Source organism: Zingiber officinale, chromosome 7A, assembly GCF_018446385.1.
Source record: "Zingiber officinale cultivar Zhangliang chromosome 7A, Zo_v1.1, whole genome shotgun sequence".
Lineage (NCBI taxonomy): Eukaryota > Viridiplantae > Streptophyta > Magnoliopsida > Zingiberales > Zingiberaceae > Zingiber > Zingiber officinale.
Window position 1 is genome coordinate 131,194,638 of NC_055998.1, and position 25,103 is coordinate 131,219,740.

Here is a 25,103-nt window from a genome sequence, read left to right on the forward strand (position 1 = left end):
CGAATTGGGAGAATTTAAGACGAGGGTTTGGGGGTTTGCTTGCGTCACTTGGTAGAGTGTTGATTGTGATCGCGTTGAGTGGGCCAATTCTCATCGAACGAATTAAATAAATGGGCCAAAAGGATTCATCAGCGTCCTTATATTCCGTCTTTAAATTATATATGTATAAATAAATTTTGAAATTAACTTATAGCCATCACTAAAGGGGGGTAAAAGGATTCCAAGCCATCATAATCAAGTCACCTAGTTTTATTTTCAAACAAAAATCAAAAGGATACCAGAATTTTTCGCCTTAAAAAAAGTTTAAAAGGATGTTCCATCATTAATTTTATTTCAAAAATATCCATTATTCTAACGATATTGCATCCGCTATCGAATAGTTACTATAACGTATAAAAATTACTCGATATAAGCTACAATATATTTAGACTGAGCTTATGATTCATTTTGAAGGAGTGTGAACTAGATAATTTTTATATTATCTCAATAATATTTCATGCACTAGTCAACTATTTATTCTTAGGGGATTTAATTTTTTACATTATAATACTACAGAATAGTTGCTATACATTATATTTAAATCCTAAACTCTGAAATTTTGAATCGTCAAATTGAAATTATATCAAACTACTTACAAAAATAGCAAAAAGTCTTCCCAGCCCTTGCAATCTAATCACCTAGCTTTATTTTCAAACAGCAAAAAAAAAAACAAAAAAGGGACACCCCAAATTTTATAAACCATCAAAAACAGCTGTTTTTTTAAAAGTTCAAAGGGCGACCATCATAGATTTTATTTCAAATGTATTACTTATTTCAAGGGCGGCATTGTATCAGATACCGAGTAGATATTATAACGCGTATAAAATTATTTGACAGCTGCTATAACATATTTAGAGTGAGTTTACAATTCATTTGATTAAGTGTAAGTTAGATGATTTTTCACATTTTAGCAATTACCAAATAGCTACTTCACACTTAAATCCTAAACTTTAAAATTTTAAATTTTCAATTCTAAACTCTGAATATTATTATATCAAAATACTTACCAACTTAATCAAAATTATTTTAAACTAATCAAAATAACTCTAAAACAATAGTAAAAATTACTATATAGCTATTGTAATACTGCAATATTATTATATTAAATGTTACATGTTTTAGTAGTTACATAATAATTTTTACATATTATAGTAACTACATAATAGCTTCTATTGGAATAAAAAATGATATCGTTCATCCCAAACGATTAGTATGGTTACTCTCATAATAAGATATAAACAGATAAATCACAGAAAGATAACGAAAAGTCAGATACCCAACGAGACATTTTACATCCGTTGGGAACTATATAATTGCTTTTAGTCGTAATTATTGCAATAACACTGTGAATAAAGAACAGCATTATAACAATTACTAAATAGTTTCTATACGTTGTAGTAACTATAAGTAAATATTATCACAACACTGAAATAAAAAGCATTTTGAGGATAAAATATGTGATGGAACATCATTTGATTTTCTTTTAATAAAAAAATTGACGTCCATTTGATATTTCCTTTTAGGACGTCCTTTGGCCTCGAGGATATGGTGCAGTGATAAGAACGTTCAATTGTCTCTTAGGCACCCACGGTAGACTTTTGAACCACCCACCTCAAGTATTACTAATTTATCCTAACGGTCGAAGAAAAAGGATATGGTGCAGTGATAAGAACACTCAATTGTCTCTTAGACATCCACAGTATTACTAATTTATCCTAACGATCGATGAAAAATTTTCGTAGAACCAAATCGATTACCTCAAACTTACCTAAATTAATCATTTTTAGAAAGGGGACGCTCTTTGTTTTTTATTCTTTATTTTCTCACTAGTTTAATGCTGGAATTTTATATATTTTTAAAAATATTACAATATGCTAAAATTAAGTTTGTTGCTTCACCGAATCTGTTCTGACCCATCTACACTGCTGTTCGATTTTCACCTGCCAAGTCCTCTCAAAGACATTCCAATTGACCTAACTAACCTCGATCCGTAGTGTATCCAACAATGTCCGCTCTCATCGTCCATGGACCCATTCTTTCAACAAACTGTCAACCCACAAATTTAGTTTCAGATAAGACTGATTTTTATGAAGCGATTCTTAATTCTATATTTTAGCAGAGAGGCATCATCTGATTCAAATAGATCGATCGAGTTCCCAAATATAACTAGACTTGGACATGAACTAATAATGGACAAAAAGATAATTCACTAGGAAAAAAGGGGATTTCGAGCAACACACAGTCCATAGTGTTAGAGCATCGAAAGAGACATTTCTGCTACATAAATTCTATACATTACCTACTGGGTGGCACGATTAGGGATCAACAACAACAGATCTAAATATTACAAACTCGAGATGCAATTTATGTCAAACGGAAAAAAGAGAGACAAGAACGCTGCAAAATGTATGAAATGGGGCACACCTCTCAATCGGAATGAATGAATTGCTTAGAGATTATACAAAATGAGAACAGTCCCTGACTGCCCTCTACTTGGCCCAAGCAACAGCATCGATCTCAGCTTGGGCGTTTCTATATAGTTCTAGTCTCTTGGCCAAGGCTGATCGACGCTCCATAATTGCTGGGTCTTCATCCAACATTTTCCCCAACTGCTTAGCCTGCACGTGAAGTACGAAGAAACATTCAGGAAAGGTTAGGTTGTCTACCAACAGATGTTCTTGATTGTGTCTACATTTAAATTATTCACACAAAGTGATCAAAATGTTTTGACAAGCCATAGAATGAAAGGAATCCCTGTATGTTCATAATCTAAATGCACCTTATCAGTATTAATCAATAACTCATTTTAAAATGCGTTCAGGTTACCTGCATGCTGAACCTCTCTCATTCGAGTACCAAAACAACGTGTAACTATTTATTTTGTTATCTGAAAGTGCCATGAAGGTTAAGCAAACACACATTCACCTGATCCATTGGTCAACTGTATTAGATATCACGCATTCACTTGATCCTATGGTCAACTGGATTCGATATCGAAATCAAAATAACAGATTTTTCATCAACAGGTGCTCTTCAATTTAACATTGTTTCCATGGGATACATAGCTAAGGTAAACCGTGGCAGAATAATTGACTCAACAGATAATTATGCACAATTTGCCCTCCACACAGGTTTGATCATCCTCAGTCAGACAAATGTAGATATACTGCGACTTCTTAAATTTTGAATCAATGTGGAGCTCTTCCAAAATCCCTTGATTTAACTCGCACTGTTATTCACTATATGCCACTCGTATTATGATAATTAATCCACTAGGTGGGTTAACACACAAGGTGGGTAAAATCAGCAACGAAGTTCACTAGCCCAGAAAATTATGAGCAAATTCAAATTACTCTTAATGTGTTTAAATGTGTATGGAAGTGGAAACTGAATAATTAACAGCAACTACTTCATGCAACTTAATTGATGAGTACATTTTTTCACCTCTTTCTTTCCCAGCTCGGTGAAGAAATGATCAAGCAAGGAGCGTTTTGCCTCACGAACTTGGCAGTAAACAATAGATTTTGGAATGGAGTTGCGCAAGCTTGCCAATACCATGTTCACATATGACAGCACTGTTGTTCCTGTAGTGTACAACAATAAGTTGAAAGTCATCTATTATATTTACAAAATTTGGAATGCCTTTAAGTAGGTTAGTAGGATTCATTATGTGAACAAGAAATGACCGCATGACCATATAGGAGATTAGATTTCAAATCCAATAATGTATTTAACTGATACAACACATCAATTTGAAATTCAAATGGACATACATTACAATTTGCAAGTAAAATATGAAGTTTCAGAGATATTTACACATGATAACTCACCTATGCGTCTGAGATAGGAATCATTGTATCTGTCAAATATAGAAAGTGTTGGATTTCCTCCTTTCTCAACATCCTGAGGTAGCTTACGGAAAAAATCTACTGTAAGGTAACTGCACTCCATATCAACTAATTTAAGAGTTGCTTTTCGGCTTTCTTCCCTCATTCTTTCCAATGATTCAAATGCAGCATTGCCAACTTCAACTCGCAATGTAGGGTATTGTTTCAGCTCCTGAAAAATCATGGAAGGTCTAATTAATTTTCTTCCTACAAGGAATTTATCTATTCAGACCATATTATTCAGTATTTAATCAATTTCTGAAAAAAAAAATTTAATGCTTCGATCTACTAGTCAAACTAAGAAGTTATATTAAGATGCACCATTTCATGTTTCTGACACTTGGTATTCCAAAAGTGATGACCGAATCCAACCACTACTTCATAGACGCAACTACTTATACTTGTAAACCACTTGACAACAGAATGGAAATTGGAAAAATACAGTTCAAAGTCATTTCATAGACAACCAGTAGATAAGCTTCAAAAATTTGAGTTCATACCAACCAATTGCGGATGGATTAAGAAGTTTGCCACCCGCTACAAGTTACATCTATGCAAAAAATAATTAATTAAAAAAATATAATATAATAATAACAATAATTATAATAATAATAAATTGACTACTCTTTCAACTAATGAGCTAAAGAGAGAAACTTTCCAGAATAATTTACAAACATTAGCAAAATAAACTTGAAAGTTTTAATTTTCGGGAAGCCAGGTTTTAGTTTCACCAGATTTTAGTAGGTTAAGGTAATATTCATGTTTAATATCTCTCAAGTCTCACCTGCTTTATGATTTTTTTGCTAGTGAATTTATGAGATTGACTTTAAATTTGAGAGACATAAGATTAGTGTGCTCTTAAGACCAAGTGGTTTCCAGATTTATTAGCTTCCTGTGACATTTGGATCCAAATCCAATCATTTTAAGGAAATACCTATTCCAATATTGCAGCATGAATGATCGTTTACATTTTAACTATACATATTTAGCTGACTATAACAAAGTAACATTCGATCAATCATTCATTAAGTCCTGGCATTTAATTGTATAAACTGGAGGTAGCAAACTTTAAGTCTCCCTCAATTTGGAATCAGAAGCCTCTCAAACTACAGAACAAGAAAAAGGCAGCAGAAACGTCAGTTTTATTTCATGTGACAAACAAACTCTCAGAGGTTAAAAAAGTTATGAAATTGTTTATTGTACATGGAAAATTTTGATTCAACCTACAAGTTAGAAGTTACTAAATAGGATAGTTTATAGTTTTAAATTAATTTTGTTTAAATGAATCAAATAAGATTTTTTAATCGCACATACACATACAGACTGCATATGCAACATGAGATCCTAGTCAAGACCAGCCAAGGTGGATGCATACTTGGCATAAAGCCCAAACATATGTCAAGTGGGATGCAACGAATATGAAATTACCTACTAAGAACCGTGAGCAAAACCTTTGTGGAAGAAGTCGACACGGGAAGGACAATACAAGGCATCAAAAGCAATGAACAAGACCAACAATTGAAAAATAGAAACATACATGTACTAGTAGAGGAAGACAAGACTTAAGTCGTAGGGTAAAAATAGAAGGGATCTGTTGGTGCGGGTAGCACTAACGGTCTAACCTAAGTTTTGATGAATGATAAATAGGTTAAGTTAGTTTTGTTGTTGTCTGACACTTTAATAGAGTGTGCAGGAGAAGTCCAGACAGGTCGACGGGCTGACCGGATGTCTGGCACGAAGTCCAGCTAGGTCGACGGGCCGACCGGATAGCTGGCGAGAAGTCCAAGCGGATCGACGGGCTGACCGGACGCTTGGCAAGAAGTCCAGCTAGGTCGACGAGCTGACCGGATAGCTGGCGAGAAGTCCAGACGGGTCGAAGGGCTGACCGGACGTCTGGCAGGTAAGTGAGGTAAGTCACTGGAGGGGAATGACTGCAAGGACGCGTTCCCAGGAAGGGAACATTAGGCGTCGATCCGGTTTAGATCCATTTCGGATATCTAAGTCGAGATCATGACTAGATTCCGGTCTCGGAAAGACGGAATCTAAGTCATACTCTTTTCTTGTTAAATCATATTACTTTAGTTGTGCTAACAATCTGTTTTGCAGAATATATATTTGCCTCGGACTAACTCTGTTTTGCAGGAAAGGAAGTTTCTGGAAATAGAGGGTCCGGGCGCCCGGAAGGGATCCGGGCGCCCGGAGGTGAATTTTATCTAGGCCGAGTCGTCGCAACGTGGAGTTCGCTGATTAGACCTGCCACGTCGCACCAGGGCGCCCGGAAGAGATCCAGGCGCCCGGAGCAGCATATAAAAGAAGCCCCAGGGGTGGATCTTCAAACACAACTGAGAACTCTTCGACTGCTTGCCCTGCTGCTCTACGCTCCTGCGACGCTAACAAAGCTCCAACAAAGTGCTCCTTCTTCTTTGGTTAATTTCCTTGTCGGTATCACTTTGTTTCATTAGCATTTCTTGTACTCTTTTTGTAATCATATTTGAATTGCTAGTGATTGCCCAACGAAAGTGGTCAAGGACCACGGGCCTTCGAGTAGTAGTCGTCACAGGCTCCGAACGAAGTAAAATCAATTGTGTTCATTTACTTTTCCGCTGCGTACTTTTACACTCGAGTTTTCGAATCGATATTCACCCCCCCTCTATCGAACGATCACGGTCCTACAAGTGGTATCAGAGCAGGTACCGCTATGATTTGGTGCAACCACCAATCAGACAGGGGGTGAAAAATTATTTTGTTTCGGTTTTCAGTTTTACGTTTAATTTCAAACTGGTATTATTACCTGCTTTGATTTTTTTTTTTTCGTTGCAATTAAACTAAATTGGTGCAACACCAATTTAGATACTTCTATTATTTTTCTTCTTCCGCACTACTAATCCAAGACCAAGTCTTGGGATTTTTGTTTTTCTTTTCCTTCTTATCTTGAGGTAATAAAATGTCAGACAGAAGGATTCAGACAATACGACCTCCACTCTTCAACGAGGACGATTTTCCGTCTTGGAAGAAGCGCGTGGAGGTTTACCTCAAAAGACTTCGACCGGTAGATGAGCGTTACGAGACCCTATAAAATTCCAGCTGACAACTCCGGAGACTGGAAAGCAGATTTGAAGAAAAAGGCGTCAACAGAAAATAAAGCGATCAACACTCTACTGCGGATTAACAAGAGAAGAATTGAGAGTCGGTCCACACAAAACGCTAAAGAGTCGTGGGACAAATTGATCGAGCACGAGGAACGAGCGACGCCAAGGTAACAAAACGGGACCTGCTTTTAAATAAAATTTTAACATAAAAATACGGGAAGGTGAAACCGCGAATCAGCTCCACGCGAGGATCAAGGACATTCTCAACGGGCTTCATGCGATAGGCCACCGGATGGAAAATAGAGACTTAATAAGGTCGCGTTAAATGCTTTTCCACGTAATAGTTTATGGGCATCAATCGTGATGCCTACAAAATTTCTAAAATCTTTCTAAGTTAAAATTAGTCGAACTTTTCGTGAATTAGAATTACATGAACAAACTAATCTTGGAGCCGAGAAAGGTATAGCTTTATTTGGGTTCCTCCAAAGAAAAGAAGAGCAAGCTGAATATGAAGAAGATTCCGACCAAAACTCCGAAGACGAAGAACACCCGTGAACTTGGTAAGAAAAATGTTCACGAAGAGAAAGAAGAGCTTCAAAAGGACCTTCAAAAGATCGGTTCTCCTCCGAACAAAAGAACGTGACTTGCTTCGGCTGCGATAAAGGCATTACAAAACGAATGCCCAAAAAGTTCGACAAACCAAAGCCAACCAAAAGAAGGCCCTCAAGCAACGCGTGGGACGACTCCTCGGACGAATCGGAGGAAGAAGAGCGGAAACATCAGAGGCGAAGCTGAAACAGAAGACGAGTCGGAAGATGAAGACGGGTCTGAACCCGAAACAAGCCACGAGTCCGTACTCGTTTCCGAAGGCTCGAATGAGGTATATTTTAATTTAAACAAAAAATTTTTTAGAATCATTTCCTATTTAAAATAGTAAATTAATTAAAATAGAAAATGAAAACAAATCACTTCTTGAGGAAAATCAAAACCTCAAGGAACAAATCAAAAATTCAAATCCAACTCAAGATCTAACACTTGAGGAGGAGAACTTATCATTAAAAAATGATATTAACAATTTAAAAGAAATGCTAGAAAAATTTACAACAAGATCAAAAAATCTTGACTTAATTCTGAACAATCAAAAAGCATGTTATAATAAAACCGGACTCGGATACAAGTCGAACTCAAACAAAACTTTTAAGTCATTAATAACCCAATACAAATCAACTAATCAAGCTTGGGTTCCGAAAGCGTGTTTGACCACGCAAGTAGGAATTAATCAATACTACATACCTAAAGAAAAAATATACTATATTAACTCAAATAAACTAAATCAAAACCCAAAACACAAATCAAAGAAATCAAAATTTAAAAATATTAAAACTCAACAAAATTTAAATTATCACCAAGTTAATTATAACTATAAAAGGAATCGACACAAACCTAAAACCAAAATTTAAATTAATGGCCAATAATTCAGGGGGAGGCTCCAGAATAGCTGGCACCTCCAAAACTAACTTACCCGACAGGGTAACCTAAAACAAACTAACCCGGCAGGGTAATTAGGATTAGAAACCAAGTTTAACTTGAATCATGGTACTGGTGAAGTTTTTAGATGATAGTACGTTAGGGAAACTTGGGCATCGCATGTCTAGAAAGATATGGTTTCGATCTGGTGCATTTGGCCAAGTGGAACTGACCGAAGCTACCCTTAAATGAATCCTAATCAGTTAGACCAAGGCTTAGTACTAAGCTCCGTGGATAGGACTATTCGGAAAACCTCGAAAGGTTGGTTACTTCTAATGACGTCCATGTGACTCTCCAAGCTCAGAAGTTTATCCGAAGAATGCCTGTTTGTAGAGACCAAAACTAAACCTAAATCTAATACAAGTTAAACCAAAACTCCATAATTAAAAAATCCAATTTCATCTCACAAAATCATAGGATTCCCTGATTGATAATATAGATCGGGTGAGATGAATAAGGCTTAAATTTGGTTACTTAAAAAAAAAAAAATTAAACTTAATTTCAAAATTTTAATTTTAAACTTAAAAAACTAATTTCAAAATTTAAATTTTAAAAACTTAAAAATTAATTTCAAAATTTTAATTTTAAACTTAAAAAATTAATTTCAAAATTTTAATTTTAAAAACTTAAAAAACTAATTTCAAAATTTTAATTTTAAAAACTTAAAAATTAATTTCAAATTTTTAATTTTAAACTTAAAAAAATTAATTTCAAAATTTTAAACTTAATTAAAATTTTAAAACCTAAAAAATTAATTTCAAAATTTTAATTTTAAAACTTAATTTCAAAATTTTAATTTTAAACTTAATTTCAAAATTTTAATTTTAAAAACTTAAAAATTAATTTTAAACCTAATCTCTAATTCTTAATGTTTAAAAAAAAAAAAAAAAAAAAAAAAAAAAAAAAAAAAAAAAAAAACCGCCCCTGGTATTCACTTCTGGGGCGCCCGGGAGGGAATCCGGGCACCCCGCCTAAAATCAACTCCGGGCGCCCGGAATGGCTCCAGGCGCCCGGAGCTCCCTATAAATAAGGGACAGCGGGCGCCCCCAACCCTTGCCCCACAAAATCTTCACTTTTGCCAAGGTTCACTCTGAACCTCAGTGCGAGAGTATTTTAAATCAAATTTTTCTTGCGGTAAAGACGCTACTGCGATTCAACCGAGGTCGTCAGATCTATATTTGTCGATGGCTCCTCGGTAAACCTTCTTCCCCTATCTGAAAATTTATTAGCATTTGTCTTCTCATGTTTTTCTTAGAATTTTTTTTATATACAGTAGGAAACGAACAAATACTGGTGCTGGACCCTCTAATGCTAGCACTGACCCTAGGTTTCCCACAGATGAACTAAGGATTAAGTTTGAGTCAACCGTTTATAAGGCCATTAGGACTAAATGCATAGATAGATCATTCTTTTTAGTTTCTTGTATCCCTGTTATGGAAGTTATAAACCACTATAACCTAGGAAACCTTGTTGAATGTACCAGTCCAGTCAACATAAGTCTGTGTGCTGAATTTTGCAATAACCTAGTGAAAGTAGACGATCTCACCTATACCACTAGGGCAGCGGGTACTGATATCACGTTTTCCCCTACGACTATCCGAGAGTTTTTAGAGTTACGTCCATCTACTTGTCCTTTCTTGTGCTATCCTCCCAGGGATCTACCATTCGGAGATCCCTACTCACATATTACTCTCGATACGATTTATTCGTATTTTTTTGGGGGAGAGCGAGATCCCACTATGACCCAGTTTAGGTCGGTAGAACTTCGAGTCCAGGACTACGCTCTTTATAGGGTCTTAGTCTTTTGCATTTTACCACTGACTACTCGGAACATCGCTGTGATGCGCCCATTCCATTCGTTTTTACTCTATGCCCTGAGTCATAGGTTAGATATTGACATCAGCCTACATACCTTCTCCACCATTATCTACTCGGCTGGATACGTGACTGATAGACGAGTCCACATGCCATTCTGTCACATTCTGACAGCCTATATGTCCTCGTTGCACATTGATGTCACTAGAGGAGACATTGCCTATATGACCGAGTTCGATGTTATAGCAGCTAGGAACTTCTCCCTAGCTGGTATCCACGTAGATAAGGATGACGGGACTATGTCTTGGCGGAGGGGGGCACAGCACCAGCACGACCCAGGCGCACAGGGGGAGGCCGAACAGGATGAGTTCATGCTTGCACTATTTCCGGAGGAGGCTGTTCCACCTCCACCACCAGCTCGAGCACCACGTCGCGCACCACGCACTCTAGCCGACCGCATGACTGGGATAGAGAGAGCCATGGCGAGTCTCCAGCAGGAGAACTCTGACTTTCAGCGTGAGATGCGGCGAGAGGTCTCCGAGTTACGAGTTGACGGACAGACTCGACACACGGAGATGATGACACTACTCCGTTCCTGGGGATCTGGACCACCCCCTTCCTCATCTCAGTAGCTCTAGTTGTGACACTTCAGACATTTACATCACTTGTTAGTTGTGACACCTCAGACATTTACATCACTTGTAGTATACTTATTAATCTATCTAGTGTTCTTTCTGGTATGAATTGAGCATGTTCAATCTTAATAGACTAGAAGTTTCAAATTTCAAAAACATTTTCAAAAATGGTTCTCTCAAATTATAAGTTAAACTTGTTTGTTTTCAAAACTTTCCATTTTTAGATTTTCAAAAACAGTTTTGGCCTTAGACTAGTTTTGAATCCTTAGAAAGCATGTACCCATAGGACTAGTTTTTGAGCATCTCACCAACACCTTAGGTTTACCTTGCTTGTGTTTGACAAACATAGAAAGGGGTGAGATGCATAGGCCAACTGTCTGGACTTAAGATGCTTATTTCAGTGCATCAGCATAAGTCTGGACATTAAATACAAAGCAGACATTAATCAGATTAAGTTCATCAATCAAGTCAAACATTGACGGCTTATAATCAACTTAATCTGACTAACCAAGTGAAAGCTACTATCTTCTGATAGTTAGTTAGTACCTAATTGGTTAGACAGCTGTTTAGTTTTAAGTGTCAAGTTCAGGGGGAGAAATTAATTAAAATTTTGTATATCTTTGTACATCTATTTTAAAACTAACTTATTTATTTTTGAACACTAGTTTTCAAAAAGTTAAATTTAACTGAGTGTTTGAAAAATTGGAAGTTTAAAAATCCCACCTAATTTTTAAACTTGATTTTAAAGTTGAAAATTATTACAAATTTAAACTTATTCAGTTTTGTAACATATGCTTGAAAATTAAACTTTCCAAACTTAGCTTTTATCAAATTAGCCTTAACAAATTTATTTTGGCTAAAATTTTACTTGTTTTTTGAAAAATTAAAAATTCTTGCTTTGTTTTGAAAAATCAAATTTGAAAACTAGATTCAACTTAGTGTTTGAAAATTGGAATTTGAAAATTAGAATTTACCGTTTGAAAAGTAAATATTACTTAAAATCAAATTTTAAAAACCTGATTTGAAAAATTTTAAACGTTTGAAAAGTTAAACTTGATTAACTTTAAACTTATACCTTTTAAAATTCAACTTGACTCCCCCAAGTCAACGTGACAACCTTTTAACTTGGTTTTAAAAATTATACTTTTATCAGTATCTTTGAATTTTGAATCAAACTTAGATATTTTCCAAAATTAGCTGTGTCTTAAATTAACAAATTTTCATAGTAACTCTACACTATGCTTGTTTACCTTTGCCTATTTTTGATGAATGCCAAAGGGGGAGGGTTAGGTGGTTAAGTTAGCTAAACCAAATTGAAAACACTAAAACTAACTTTAAAAACAACCATGTACCTGTTTTATTTATTTTTGCGTCTTTTCACTAACTTAAACAGGTTGTCATTCCATCAAAAAGGGGGAGATTGTTGGTGCGGGTAGCACTAACGGTCTAACCTAGGTTTTGATGAATGACAAATAAGTTAAGTTAGTTTTGTTGTTGTCTGACACTTTAATAGAGTGTGCAGGAGAAGTCCAGACAGGTCGACGGGCTGACCGGATATCTGGCACGAAGTCCAGCTAGGTCGACAGGCTGACCGGATAGCTGGCGAGAAGTCCAAGCGGGTCGACGGGCTGACCGGACGCTTGGCAAGAAGTCCAGCTAGGTCGACGGGCTGACCGGATAGCTGGCGAGAAGTCCAGACGGGTCGAAGGGCTGACCGGACGTCTGGCAGGTAAGTGAGGTAAGTCACTGGAGGGGAGTGACTGCGAGGACGCGTTCCCAGGAAGGGAACATTAGGCGTCGATCCGACTTAGATCCATTTCGGATATCTAAGTCGAGATCGTGACTAGATTCCGGTCTCGGAAAGACGGAATCTAAGTCATACTCTTTTCTTGTTAAATCATATTACTTTAGTTGTGCTAACAATCTGTTTTGCAGAATATATATTTGCCTCGGACTAACTCTGTTTTGCAGGAAAGGAAGTTTCTGGAAATAGAGGGTCCGGGCGCTCGGAAGGGATCCGGGCGTCCGGAGGTGAATTTTATCCAGGCCGAGTCGTCGCAACGTGGAGTTCGCTGATTAGACCTGCCACGTCGCACCAGGGCGCCCGGAAGAGATCCAGGCGCCCGGAGCAGCATATAAAAGAAGCCCCAGGGGTGGAGCTTCGAACACAACTGAGAACTCTTCGACTGCTTGCCCTGCTGCTCTACGCTCCTGCGACGCTAACAAAGCTCCGACAAAGTGCTCCTTCTTCTTTGGTTAATTTCCTTGTCGGTATCACTTTGTTTCATTAGCATTTCTTGTACTCTTTTTGTAATCATATTTGAATTGCTAGTGATTGCCCAACGAAAGTGGTCAAGGACCACGGGCCTTCGAGTAGGAGTCGTCACAGGCTCCGAACGAAGTAAAATCAATTGTGTTCATTTACTTTTCCGCTACGTACTTTTACACTCGAGTTTTCGAATCGATATTCACCCCCCCTCTATCGAACGATCACGGTCCTACAGGATCAACATGCTAGATCTGCATTGGGTGAATTTTGATTCTCCGCAAAAATGAAATTAATGATTAGTGGTTGTTTGAATGTATGACACAGAGGAAAGTGAGTAGGGGCCATTGGAGAGGGAATGTAATTTCATAAATCAGTGAAGGTGTTACTCCACTGGTCAAAGGTGACCCAGAAATAAGCATCATAAGCATGATAACCTATTTGAGAGAGTAGAACTTACCTCCGCATTGTTGACAGCAAGGAGAGAGTGATCACCACGTCCCTCATCATCTATATAGAGGAAAATGTTTTGAGGGACAAGATAGAGAGATGAAGCACAGAGCATGGCAATTAATTGGCCAGATTGTTATGCATTAGTGGTCTCTCACCACCAGAGGGCAGAGGTACTGTTATTAGTAGATGCAACTGAAGATTGAAGATAGTTTGAAGGTGTTGATCTCCTCTTGTTGGAGATATTTGAATGTGAGGGATGTAGGTGCATTTATCAGATTCGATGAAAGTGAAGGATGACATGTAGGCAAATGAGAGGATCAAGGATGTTGATGATGTGAGCACCAAAGAGACAAGCATAGTGGTTATAATTCGGATGGAGTGGGAAGCAGCAACAAATTAGTCAATAGGCAACAAAGAGGAAGAATCAAAGGAAAATTCAATATGCAGATCTTGCACATGATTCTTCGAAGGTGGAGCCACAAGTAAATCCAATGAGGAGCTCTACGTCAGGGAGAAAAACAGGTTCAACAATTAGCTGTTCCGGTGCATCAACTAGAGCATGCAGATGGAAATGCAGGCAAAGTGGGTGGGTGCTAGATTAGAGACGAGGTAGAGGAAGGATGATTTTTATCCGAAGGAAGAAGTTGACATGGATGAGGGGACATTGTGGCCATATCAAAATTGATGGCCTCCCCTCCCTAAGGGGTTTACTATGTGAAATGCCAACCCTAGAAAATAAAAGGCCTGGGATCCAGGTTAAGTGGAATAATATTATTATTATATATTTCTGTTTTTAGAGATCTAGTACATGAAATGTGTATATATAGGAATAAATCCCTAGCACCTATACCTATTAACTTTTGATACTTCTAGCAGCATCTAGGGTATGACAATCATTATTGATGGTTAAAAGTCCTTCAAATAGCTATAGTGCATATTCTTCATTTCTTTCTCAATCCTATCCCCTGTTTTTATTAATCTAGAATGTACCAAGGAATAAGGATACAATTAATTATTAACTCAAACAAAAGCATCATTAGACATATCACGTCTTTGTTATTACTGATTTCATTTTGTTTTCCCCCATTAATATGTTGTAAACAGCCTGTAGAAAACATTAATAAAGAAGGAACAGCAAGCAATGAATGATTTCGTGCATAAGAAGAAATCATAAACAGCAAGAGGCAAGAGATGCACAAGTACAATATACCGGAGTCTCACTCATAGCTTTGTGAACCAACTCCTTCAGTATGGCATGAACCTGGAGACACAGTAAAGATATCACATTAATGAATTTCCAAGGCTAGACTAAATGTTTGCAAGTTTAATGATGGATGGAACATAAAGAGCATCCAATCTTACAAAACAATAAACAGCCAATCAAATGAAACAATAAAAGCATCCTGTCCAGTATATCCAAGGGCATATAACAAGCAGATGATGACAGGAAAAATAATCAATTTAAGACAAGAAGCTATGTAAATTAGCTAAATGACCTCAAGAAAATGATATTATGAAATTGTAAGCGTATGTGTTAATTGTCAGCTATTGAAAAAAAGATAAAAAAGACATTACACAATATTTTTTTCTATACATACATACTATCATCCCTCCACTCAAGCTGTCATTTACAGAATGCCTAGGCATATTATAAACAAGAATAATATTGTGGTTGTCAAAAAATAAGTGTTGATGGTGCTCTTGAACATCAGTTTATAGAGTGCTTTGCCACCTCATAGTCCAAAATAACATACTGGATGTATTTATATTTGTTGAGATCAAATTGTAAATAGAATATGGCTCAATTGTAAAGATATAATTATATAAGTATAATTATATAAAAACAATATGGGTAATTTATATCCAAGTAGGGGGGATTATATAGGGAAATAAACCTAATAAAATTTCCCGATTGCTTGCCCTCTCCCCTCCAGCGTATTTTTGCTCATTAAAGCTTCTCTCTCCTGAGATTATGTGTGTGCTGGATTCTGTGTGCAATCTGATTTCAGACAGAGCCAGTGGCTGAGGGAAAAGGAGCTTCTTCATCTCCAGATCTGTTCCCCCTTGCAGTTTTCCCTTGGAGAATCCTCCCAACAAAATTGATCTCCAGTAGATTGTCTCTATTCACTAAAGAAGACTAGGCAGATTTTTGTTTGCTTCTTCTGTGAGCCATAGATTCCTTCCAATCTGCATCAGATCCACATCCAGATTCACCTAACCATCTCCTTGGAGAGTTTCTTCTTCCGTCTTCTTGGAAGGCTTTCAAAAAATTGATTTCATGGATCAAATTTGTTTTCAAATTTGCTTTTGGTGCTAGCTTCTTCCAAAAATCAACAGGAGGGCTCTTGAATCAGCAGATTCCTTGTTTGATTTCCCCTCCTGAATTTCAGAATCCAAATTAAATCTGTTTGCACCTCTTCCCTTATCAGCTGCTTCAGATGATTTTTACCTCTGTTTTGGATGATTAAAGTAGTAGTTCTCTTCCTGCATCACCAAATTCCATAAGTATGGCTCATCCAAAGGAACTCTTCATGGAATTCTTTACAATACTTTCTGCAGACAGAAATACCACCCAAATATCAATGCTTTTCTTAAGTGGCAGGCAGTGCATTATGCATGCCTTTGTCATCATTGGATCAAGGAGGAAATTCTACTGCTTCCACAGCACCTATATCTAAAACTTGGATTTCAAATCTTAATCCTCTGAGCATATGTTTATTAACATCTCTTTTTTCCCTAATCTTCACATCATATTCATACAACTCTAACAACTGGGTCAATCACTCATCTGCATGGGTGTTAGTCAAGTGATTCCTACTCCATCTTTATCACTTCTTTTTCTATATGCTTAAATTATCCATCAATTTAGTATTTGTGAGAAAACTCACCGGATCACTAAATTGTTTAGTAAACTTACTGCTAATTCAGTATCCATTTAGGAAAGATGATGGGTGTCGCGCACAAGCCTCGAGGATCATATATATTTACAGTGGTTACACACTAATCTGCTCTTGTAGCTAATGCTTCTCCACTCTAGTCCATTGTTGGTTAGATCATCCTAGTCTACAAACTCTATAGAAGATAGTTCCTAATAAGCTAAGTGCAAAGGCATAGCCCTGAACTATGACTCTTCTTACATATGATCGTATATGGTTCAAACAGTCAATAACTAAGTCAAGTACCAGAGTAATGTTTTGAGTGAGTTAATGAAATATTTTTGTGCATATTGCTTCCAATCCCTTCTCAATGAAGGAAAAAAAACAAGAAAGAATGTCATTCTGTTTATGAAAAAAGTGCAATCCAATTAGATTTTGACCTCTTTTATTACTTCTAATGATCAACTAGAAAATTTGCTCATTAAACCTTCAAGGTCTTAGAATCAATAATATTTGTAAGAAAGTGGGATTTTACAATATTTTTTAACAAGCTTGAGAGGAAGTGTTGCGGACTAAAATGTAAATAAAATAGGAATTAGTAAATATACTAACTTAAATGTGCAAATGTAAATGAACAATAGAGATAATTTATATAACGTAAAGGGGACTAACTAGGGAAACAGCCCTAATATGTTTTCCCCCAATCAACAAATTGTATAATGGGGAACACCTCCGCCAAGTGGCTAGTCATTTTGGATTATATTAACTCTACTCCAGATTAGTGGTGGTGAATATTGCTTTAGGAACAACAACAACCAAACCTTATCTCACTAGATGGGATACTACTTTAGGAACCAACACCATTAAAACAGGTATAGAGCTTAGCAAGAATTAAGAGGAAGGGCTGGTCAAATCCAAACCCGTGGAAACAGAAGAAAACTATAGCAGTTTAACCAAGGGTATAATTATTGCTCAATTTTCAACAAATACCTACTCAGCATATCCTCCCATAACTAGAAAAAGATAAAGAAAACACAAGCCTTTACAATAAATAAAAAAATGATCAAACAAACAGAATGAATACCCTTCAAGTAGCAGAGATGAAGAATAAAGATTGGAATCCAAGGATTAGCAGCATATTTACCGCATCAACAGATGCCTCAGCAGGACCCCTAATAGAAACCAAAGAAGATTCGATAAGACGACGATATCCTTGCTCAGGAGCTATCAAGTGAGGTTGATACCCATCAGCTTCAGTGATGAGTTTTCTGACATTCTCCATTGATAGTTGTTTGTCAAATTGCAAACGTTTTAGAGCTGCAGGAAGTTGAGTATCAAAAACATTGTAAACTTTCTCACCACCAGGTCGCCTGCAAAGAGTAGCACATTTTGGTTAAAAAAAAAGATCTACAAAAAAAAGGACATCAAATGATAATGTGGTAAAAGTGCAAAACAAAAAATAACAGAGAACAGGGAATCATCCCTCTTTAACATTACGTTACCTAAACACCTAGACCATCAGTTCTATCATCAGGGAAAGAGGTTCATCATACTACTTGTTTCATCTATCAAGCTTAAGTCAATCAATTGGTATACTAATCAATATACACCTTAAGATATAGTGTTACAAGCAATGCTACTACTCTGATTTTGCATTCAACATTGTTTGCTTCTGGCTATTCATTTTCAATTTTTTAGTACAAAATTATAATAAGAAGAAGAAGAATAAACAATTTAATATGCCCCAATTTAAGTGAATATAAAAAGAAGTCAAAAAATGAAAAATATCCCGATTGGCAAATAATTTCAAACTCTCAGTAGCATGACCACTGGACTATCTGTGAGTCAACCCTCTCAATACAGCTGCCCTCCTGTCTTTCTTCTGTTACAAACAGGGATTTTTTATACTAGGGTGGAGCAATATGAAAGTCTAGGATCCTGATTGAAGCACCAATAAAAAAAAGACAGAACATAACTAAAAAACCATCAAGTGATAGTGATTCAGATATTAATTAACCATGGAAGTCCAAGAATCTTACAAGGTATCTTAATTGCAACTTCAAAGAGAGCCTATAAAATTCCAAAGGGACAGGAATATATGACAATGTATCCTCTGTTACAGACATATCTGATAATGTTATTTATAGATGGCAGGTCATTGTGCATTGAACTTGGAGGCAACAACTACAGCCACACAATCCTAGAATCTTCTTGCCTTGATGAAAGAATCAGAACTTGCAAAAAAATGAAGCACTAATTTTCCGTATCTAACTCCTATATATCAATGGTATGCTGGGTTTTGAAACACGTTTTACTCTATATGACAGTTTCCAATCTAGATTTCAAAACTATACATCTACAATCTACATAACCATAATCCATGAATTAAGCAGATTATACACATTGCAACAGACAAAGGCAAATATGATTGTAAAGTAAAAAAAATTCTTACACTCCATCAAGATGTTCCTTGTATATTTGGTCAAAGATACGGCAAATTTCCATAATTGAATATAACTTGCCCTGCATAAATGGACAAACTCAATGATTTGGGCAATAATTGAATGGTAGAGTAAGTAATGCATCTAATATATATCTGTGATATCTCCAGCTTAAATTCTAAGAGATGAGATTGATGTTAGTCTCGGACTAAATAGTAAATGACTTTGATCCAAGAAACCATATGAAATTACATTATTAGTAATCAAATTTGGTTGTTTTCATGTTTTATCAGAACTAGAAAACTGGACAAAAAAAAGGAAGCGCAAAAATAAAGATCCTTCATCACGAAATAAATGATAATTTATGAATCAAACCTATAATATCAGCTTCCAAATGTTTTTAAAAAAAATAAGCAAAGCAAAGGAATCATACTTTTAAGTAAACCAAATTTTAAACTAATCTATATGCCCAGCATAACTGGTGAAAAATAGCTACTATCTATTGACAACAAAGTCTCATGCAGCAACAAATGATGGTACAGCATTGAACTTACTCCAGCATCTGCAGCAATTGGTTTCCCAAGACGACTTAATTCACCTTCAATTTCAGCAATGCTCTTATTTATGAGAGATTGAATGCCTGGGATTCGAGATTTAATCACTTGTTCCAAATGCTGCAAAATGAGAAATTTATGCCTATTACTTGGCAAAGACTACTAGCTCCAAGCTAGAATCAATTGACAGAAATTCTTCAAAGAAACTTCTTGTACCTTTGACATGACCTTCCCTAAGTACTCTGAACCCATCCTGTGAGCTAGATGCTTGTATTCTGGTGTATTAGCAAAATACTCTCTCTCTCTCCGTCTAGCAGCAATCATGTCCACATTCTTATTAATATCAGCCTGGGAACGATTGACAACACCAATCCAAGGGTACTGTAGTCTAAATGCTTTTCCTTCCAATATCTATAAACAAAAAAAAACAAGTTATGGTGAAACCAATGTTGAACACCCCCCCCCCCCCCCCCAACATACAAAATATTACTATTATAATAAAAAAAAAATGTCATATTCAAGAAAAGCAAATTTCAGAGGTGCAAAAAGAGATGTTTCGCAGAACTAACCGTTACTAGAAAAGGTAGTAATCCATGAATTATAAATATTGGCAGCCATCTTGAAATGATTAGCATTTTGCAAGGAAGAAAGTATGACATACTAAATTATAAGACTTTGCAGTATAATAATTGCACACCAATGAAAAAAACATATTAAGTACAAAAAAGAAACCAACAGTACACCACCTTCATCAATGATAAAAAGGAAAAGAAAAGTACAGAATAATTGCTGGAAAAGACACCAAATGGCTGGGACAGAAACAGTAATACTTGGTGTAATATCCTAAATATTGAATAAAAACCACTTACTGGCTCTCAAAAAAAGGTAGTCCATTTACAATGCATACATTAAAACGATTAAAAACCAACCCCTTCTTTATAACCAACTTATTCAGACAACATTATTTTCTGAATGCCAGATACATAGCTGCAGCAATAGGATCAACATGCTAATAGAAAATGCGGGTTGAAAAGAATAGTAATCTATTTACAAGATGTACATTAGGGTAATCAGAAACCTACTCTCTCTTTTGCAACTAATTTTATTTAGACACCATTATTTTCTAAATCCCTAAAGCATAACTATATCAATTTGCTAAATAGTAAGCATATAGTTAATCTATATTAAGCCTTCAAAATATATTGTGGCGTTTTTCATGTCAACTATCAAGCTATACTGATTACTGATTATTGGCTGGGACTGACTACCAATGAATAGGACAACTACTTGAAAAACACCTTGATCACCTTGTGCTGATTGTATGAGGTGGCGGCCTAAACTGAAAAACAATAAAATGAATCCAAGTTAAATAATTTACATGATCTCCCACTGTCATCAATTATGGGCTTAGGATTTAAGCACCTTCCCAATAATTCTTACAACAACATAGATTGATCTTGGGTGATGCAACCCTAAAAGAGGACCAACCATACATCAATGGCAAGAAACAAGGACACCTCGCCATCAATCATGTGAAGTCTAGGTTGATTTCAGATCTACAGTAGCCAGGGGGAGAACAATGCCTATATATGCAGCATATTCATCTGTCTTGATCATAAACAAAGCCACAGAGAATCTGCTAAAAAGAAGAAAAGAAAACTTAAATGTTGGTTTTCTAGCTGCTTTATCTACCAACTCCTGATTTAAGTGTTGATTGGGATAAAATGAGACAAAATAGGTTGAGATGGCATACATATGTGCAAAGGCAACCAATAGATTCTATAGTTAAGAAATTGAATTGATTAGAATGATAGGTCAAAGAGTAAGAAGGAGATGAAAGAGACTTTAATGCAATAGAAAAAAATGTTTGACATTTTACCAAAGGGCGCACCCAACTTTTGGAATTTCCCAAAGGGCACACCACGCTTTGATTTTTACCAAAAGATGCACTTAATTCCCAAAAAATCCCTCTCCCAAACAACGGTCCAAATAGCAAATAGCTGTAACTCGAACTCAACTTCCAAAGCATCCGACCTAAAGACTATACGAGCTGCCCAAACATCCCTAGAGGTTTGTGCTTTCCAAGTCCTTTTTACATGCAACTTTTCCACTCAAAGCACTGTTCCAGCAGTATAGCAGTCAAAAAACAAAAATGGACGACTGTTGTTTCTACAAAGAAGACTGTTTAGGATTTACTCTACAACTGGATACATATCATTACTTGACAAATAATCTACGTTCTTCTCATTTATTCTTTTCAAGGCTTTCTCATGTTGATTGGTTGCAACGTGAAGCAATGTAAGGGACTCTAGCATTGGCAACACCTGGTTGATACAAGGGACTGCAACATATGTGACACCTTCGGTAAGTTTTCTACTCTTTTCCTTCTTCCTACCCTCATTAGAGCAACTGAATCATATGTTGTCACTTCTAAAATGACACATTTGTTCCGACTGGAAACCTAAATCGTAGCTCAGAATGAGATTTCATGATCCCAACTATTTACAATAGGTTGCATTAACACTAGCCTCCATTGAGTTCTAAGGATACATTAGTAATAACAATAGTCAAATCATTTAAAATATTTTTGGTTTTACCAAAGGGCCCATCTAGCTTTTCAGAATTTCCCAAAGGGTTCACCACACTTTGGCTTTTACAAAAGGTTGCACTTAATTCCTAGAATATCCCTCCCCAAATAGCAGTCCAAACAGTTGAACTCCAACCCAACTTCCAAAGCATCCAACCCGAAGTAACATTGTTAATATCAGCACCTTTTGTAACTACCAAAGTGCGGTGTACCCTTTGGAAAATTCTGAAAGTTAAGTGCGCCTTTTGGTAAAATCGAAAAATGTTTTAAATGATTTAACTATTGTTATTACTCATGTATCCTTGGAACTCAATGGAGGCTAATGTTAAAGCAACCTATCGTAAATAGTTGGGATCGTGATCTCAAATCTCATTCTGAGCTACGATTTAGGTCTCAATACAAATATGTCATTTTAGAAGTGATAGTATATGATTTGGTCGCTCTAATGAGGGGAGGAATAAGAAGGAAAAGAGTAGGGAACTTACCGGCAGAAGGTGTCACATATGTGTTGGAACCCCAAGATTGTTTTGGTGTGATCAACAAGTTAAGTTAGATCCTGTGTGTTTTTAACCTTGTGTCTAAGTGTGCAAGAGCTTAGGAGCACAGGTACTCGAGCGGAAAACGCAGCTAGCGAGAAGGACGGCACGCGGTGTGTCCGAGGGACGAGGCGCTGCGGAAGAGTACACCGGCGGACGAGAAGGAAGCATGCGGTGGTTTCGAGGGACGAAAGCCGGAGCGGAAGATTGCTCGGGGAGCAAGAGACGCAGCTAGCGAGAAGGTCGGCACGGGGTACAACCGAGGGACGAAGACTGCGGATGAGTACGCTGGCGGACGAGAAGGAAGCACGCAGCGATTCCGAGGGACGAGAAACCAGAGCGGAAGGCTGCTCGAGAAGACCGGAAGTTGGGTTCGGGTGAGCCCTATTCCGGATGGCAGAAATCACCCAAGCGAGCGGGAGACTTGGTCTGAGACAAACGGAGCCGGAGTAGAAGACCGGGGCTGGAAAAAGTCAACGGGGTTGACTTTTTCCCTCCGGGGCGGCCGGAGCTGTCCGGGGCGCCCAGACCTTGAAGTTTGACCAGAACGAGTCTTTCGCAATCTGGACGTTGGGGGATAGAGTTTTATCCCCCCAGGGCGCCCGGAACCCTTCGGGGCGCCCCGACCAAGGCTATAAGTATAGCCTTGGTCCAGAAGCTTTTCAACGAATTCACGAATTGGAATTCCAACACTTGTGTGCTTTAGTTTAGAGTTAAGCTTCTGTTTCTGCGCTTCATTGTTGTACGAGGCTTCTCCGCCTGAAGGAGTATTTAGTGCTTCAACTTCCTTGGATTAACAACCATATCGGTTGTAACCAAGTAAATACTTGTGCCTCGTCTTTTAATGTTCTATTTACTTTCTGCTTATTCTTTATGCAAGTATTAGTTTAAGAGTTCGAGAAGGGTTGGTTTTGTTTTTGTGTTTGCAGGCTATCCAACCTCCCTTCTAGCCGGCCGCAACGGTCCAACAAGTGGTATCAGAGCCAAGACACCTCAGAAGGACTAACTGTCGTCTAAAGCAACAAAACGATAGCCGGAGATAGCATCTATCCACCAGCATTCGAGGGGGAGTTTTCTTTATGGAAGAAACAAATGGAGGGATATCTAAACACTGATTTTGGTATTCGTTTAATAATGAAATCAGGTTTTGAAGCACCAAAGACAACGAATGGAGAAGAACTCGATAAACGCCTCTGGAACGAGAAGCAACGTAACGAGTATATGGCAAACGCCCAGGCAGAATTTCACATTCTAAGCATAATACCAAATGAAGATCTCGATAGAGTTGGCGAGTATAAAAGCGCAAAAGAACTTTGGGAAAAGTTCTTAAAGCTCTACGAAGAACAAGTCAAAGTTGAATCCAACACCGATCCATCGTCAAAAGAGTCCGAAACCGAGGTAAGTGTCGTGACAGCCCCAACAGCCGAATTTCATCCCAAGGACACAGAAAGCTCTTCTTCAATGAGCATCAATGAAGGGGGAGAATCTTCGAAAGAAAGCAATTCAACAGGGGGAGAATCAACGGCCAAGAAGGTAAGTCAGGTATGGACTTCAACTTCTGATCAATTGAGTGATTCAATCAAAATATCATTGAAAGAGTTTTTCGAATTAGAAAATCTACTATCAACAGATTTTTGCAAATTAGAATTTATGACAAAATATTTCTGCGAAGTACAAAATATTTTTTCGAACGAATTTTGCAAAGTAGAAGCATTGCCGAAAGAATTTTGCGAATTAGAAATTGAGTCATCGAAAGAGTTTTTCGAATTAGAAAATCTTCTGTCGAATAAATTTTGCAAATTACAAAATATTTTGTCGAACGAATTTTACAAATTAGAAATATTATCGAAAAACTTTATCAAGTTAGAATTTATATTACCGAAATATTTTTATGAATTAGAAATTCAAAATATAACAAAAAATAAGTCAAAAGAAATAGTCTGTCGATTAAAAAATCTCGACAAACTAATAATAGAAATTAACATGATACAATTTTTTGCATGTTTAATATTGATTGCTTTAAATCTGAAAAAGTGTGATTTAAGAAGTTATGATAAATTAAAATAGAAATTTAAAACTTTCTGATAAAAGCATTAGAAATAAAAAAATAATAAAAAAATAAATGCATAGAATTTTTTTTTTAATTTTTCTAAATGTTCTCAAAATTTTTTCAAACTTTTCTTGCATAAAGTTTTCGGCTTAGAATGTTCTTAATTCTTGATGACGAAAACTTAAGAATTTTTTTCAAAAGTTATTGTTGACTTAGAAATTTTCATTGACTTAGAAATGTTTTCCAGAAAATCATTGAAATAGATTTTCATAATTTTTCTAAGTGTCAACCCTTAGATTCTTTTTGTACCCCATGTTTTTTATGTGATCAAAGGGGGAGAAGAAAATA

The 25,103-nt window shown here is 36.7% G+C and overlaps 1 protein-coding gene across 1 annotated transcript in view; it reads right to left on the reverse strand.

Moving 5' to 3' along the window:
• Positions 1-2,229: 2,229 nt before the first annotated feature.
• The window catches only part of LOC122002592 (dynamin-related protein 5A), a 32,497-nt gene continuing 9,623 nt past the window's right edge, over positions 2,230-25,103 (reverse strand). Inside the window, exons 9-16 of the mRNA XM_042557811.1 lie at positions 19,799-19,993; positions 19,583-19,702; positions 19,040-19,110; positions 17,732-17,957; positions 14,922-14,972; positions 3,870-4,098; positions 3,484-3,623; positions 2,230-2,657 (exon numbers count right to left, since the gene is read on the reverse strand). Of these exons, the coding sequence (XP_042413745.1) occupies positions 2,529-2,657; positions 3,484-3,623; positions 3,870-4,098; positions 14,922-14,972; positions 17,732-17,957; positions 19,040-19,110; positions 19,583-19,702; positions 19,799-19,993 (1,161 nt within the window). The 3' untranslated portion in view covers positions 2,230-2,528. The remainder of the gene's footprint in view (positions 2,658-3,483; positions 3,624-3,869; positions 4,099-14,921; positions 14,973-17,731; positions 17,958-19,039; positions 19,111-19,582; positions 19,703-19,798; positions 19,994-25,103) is intronic.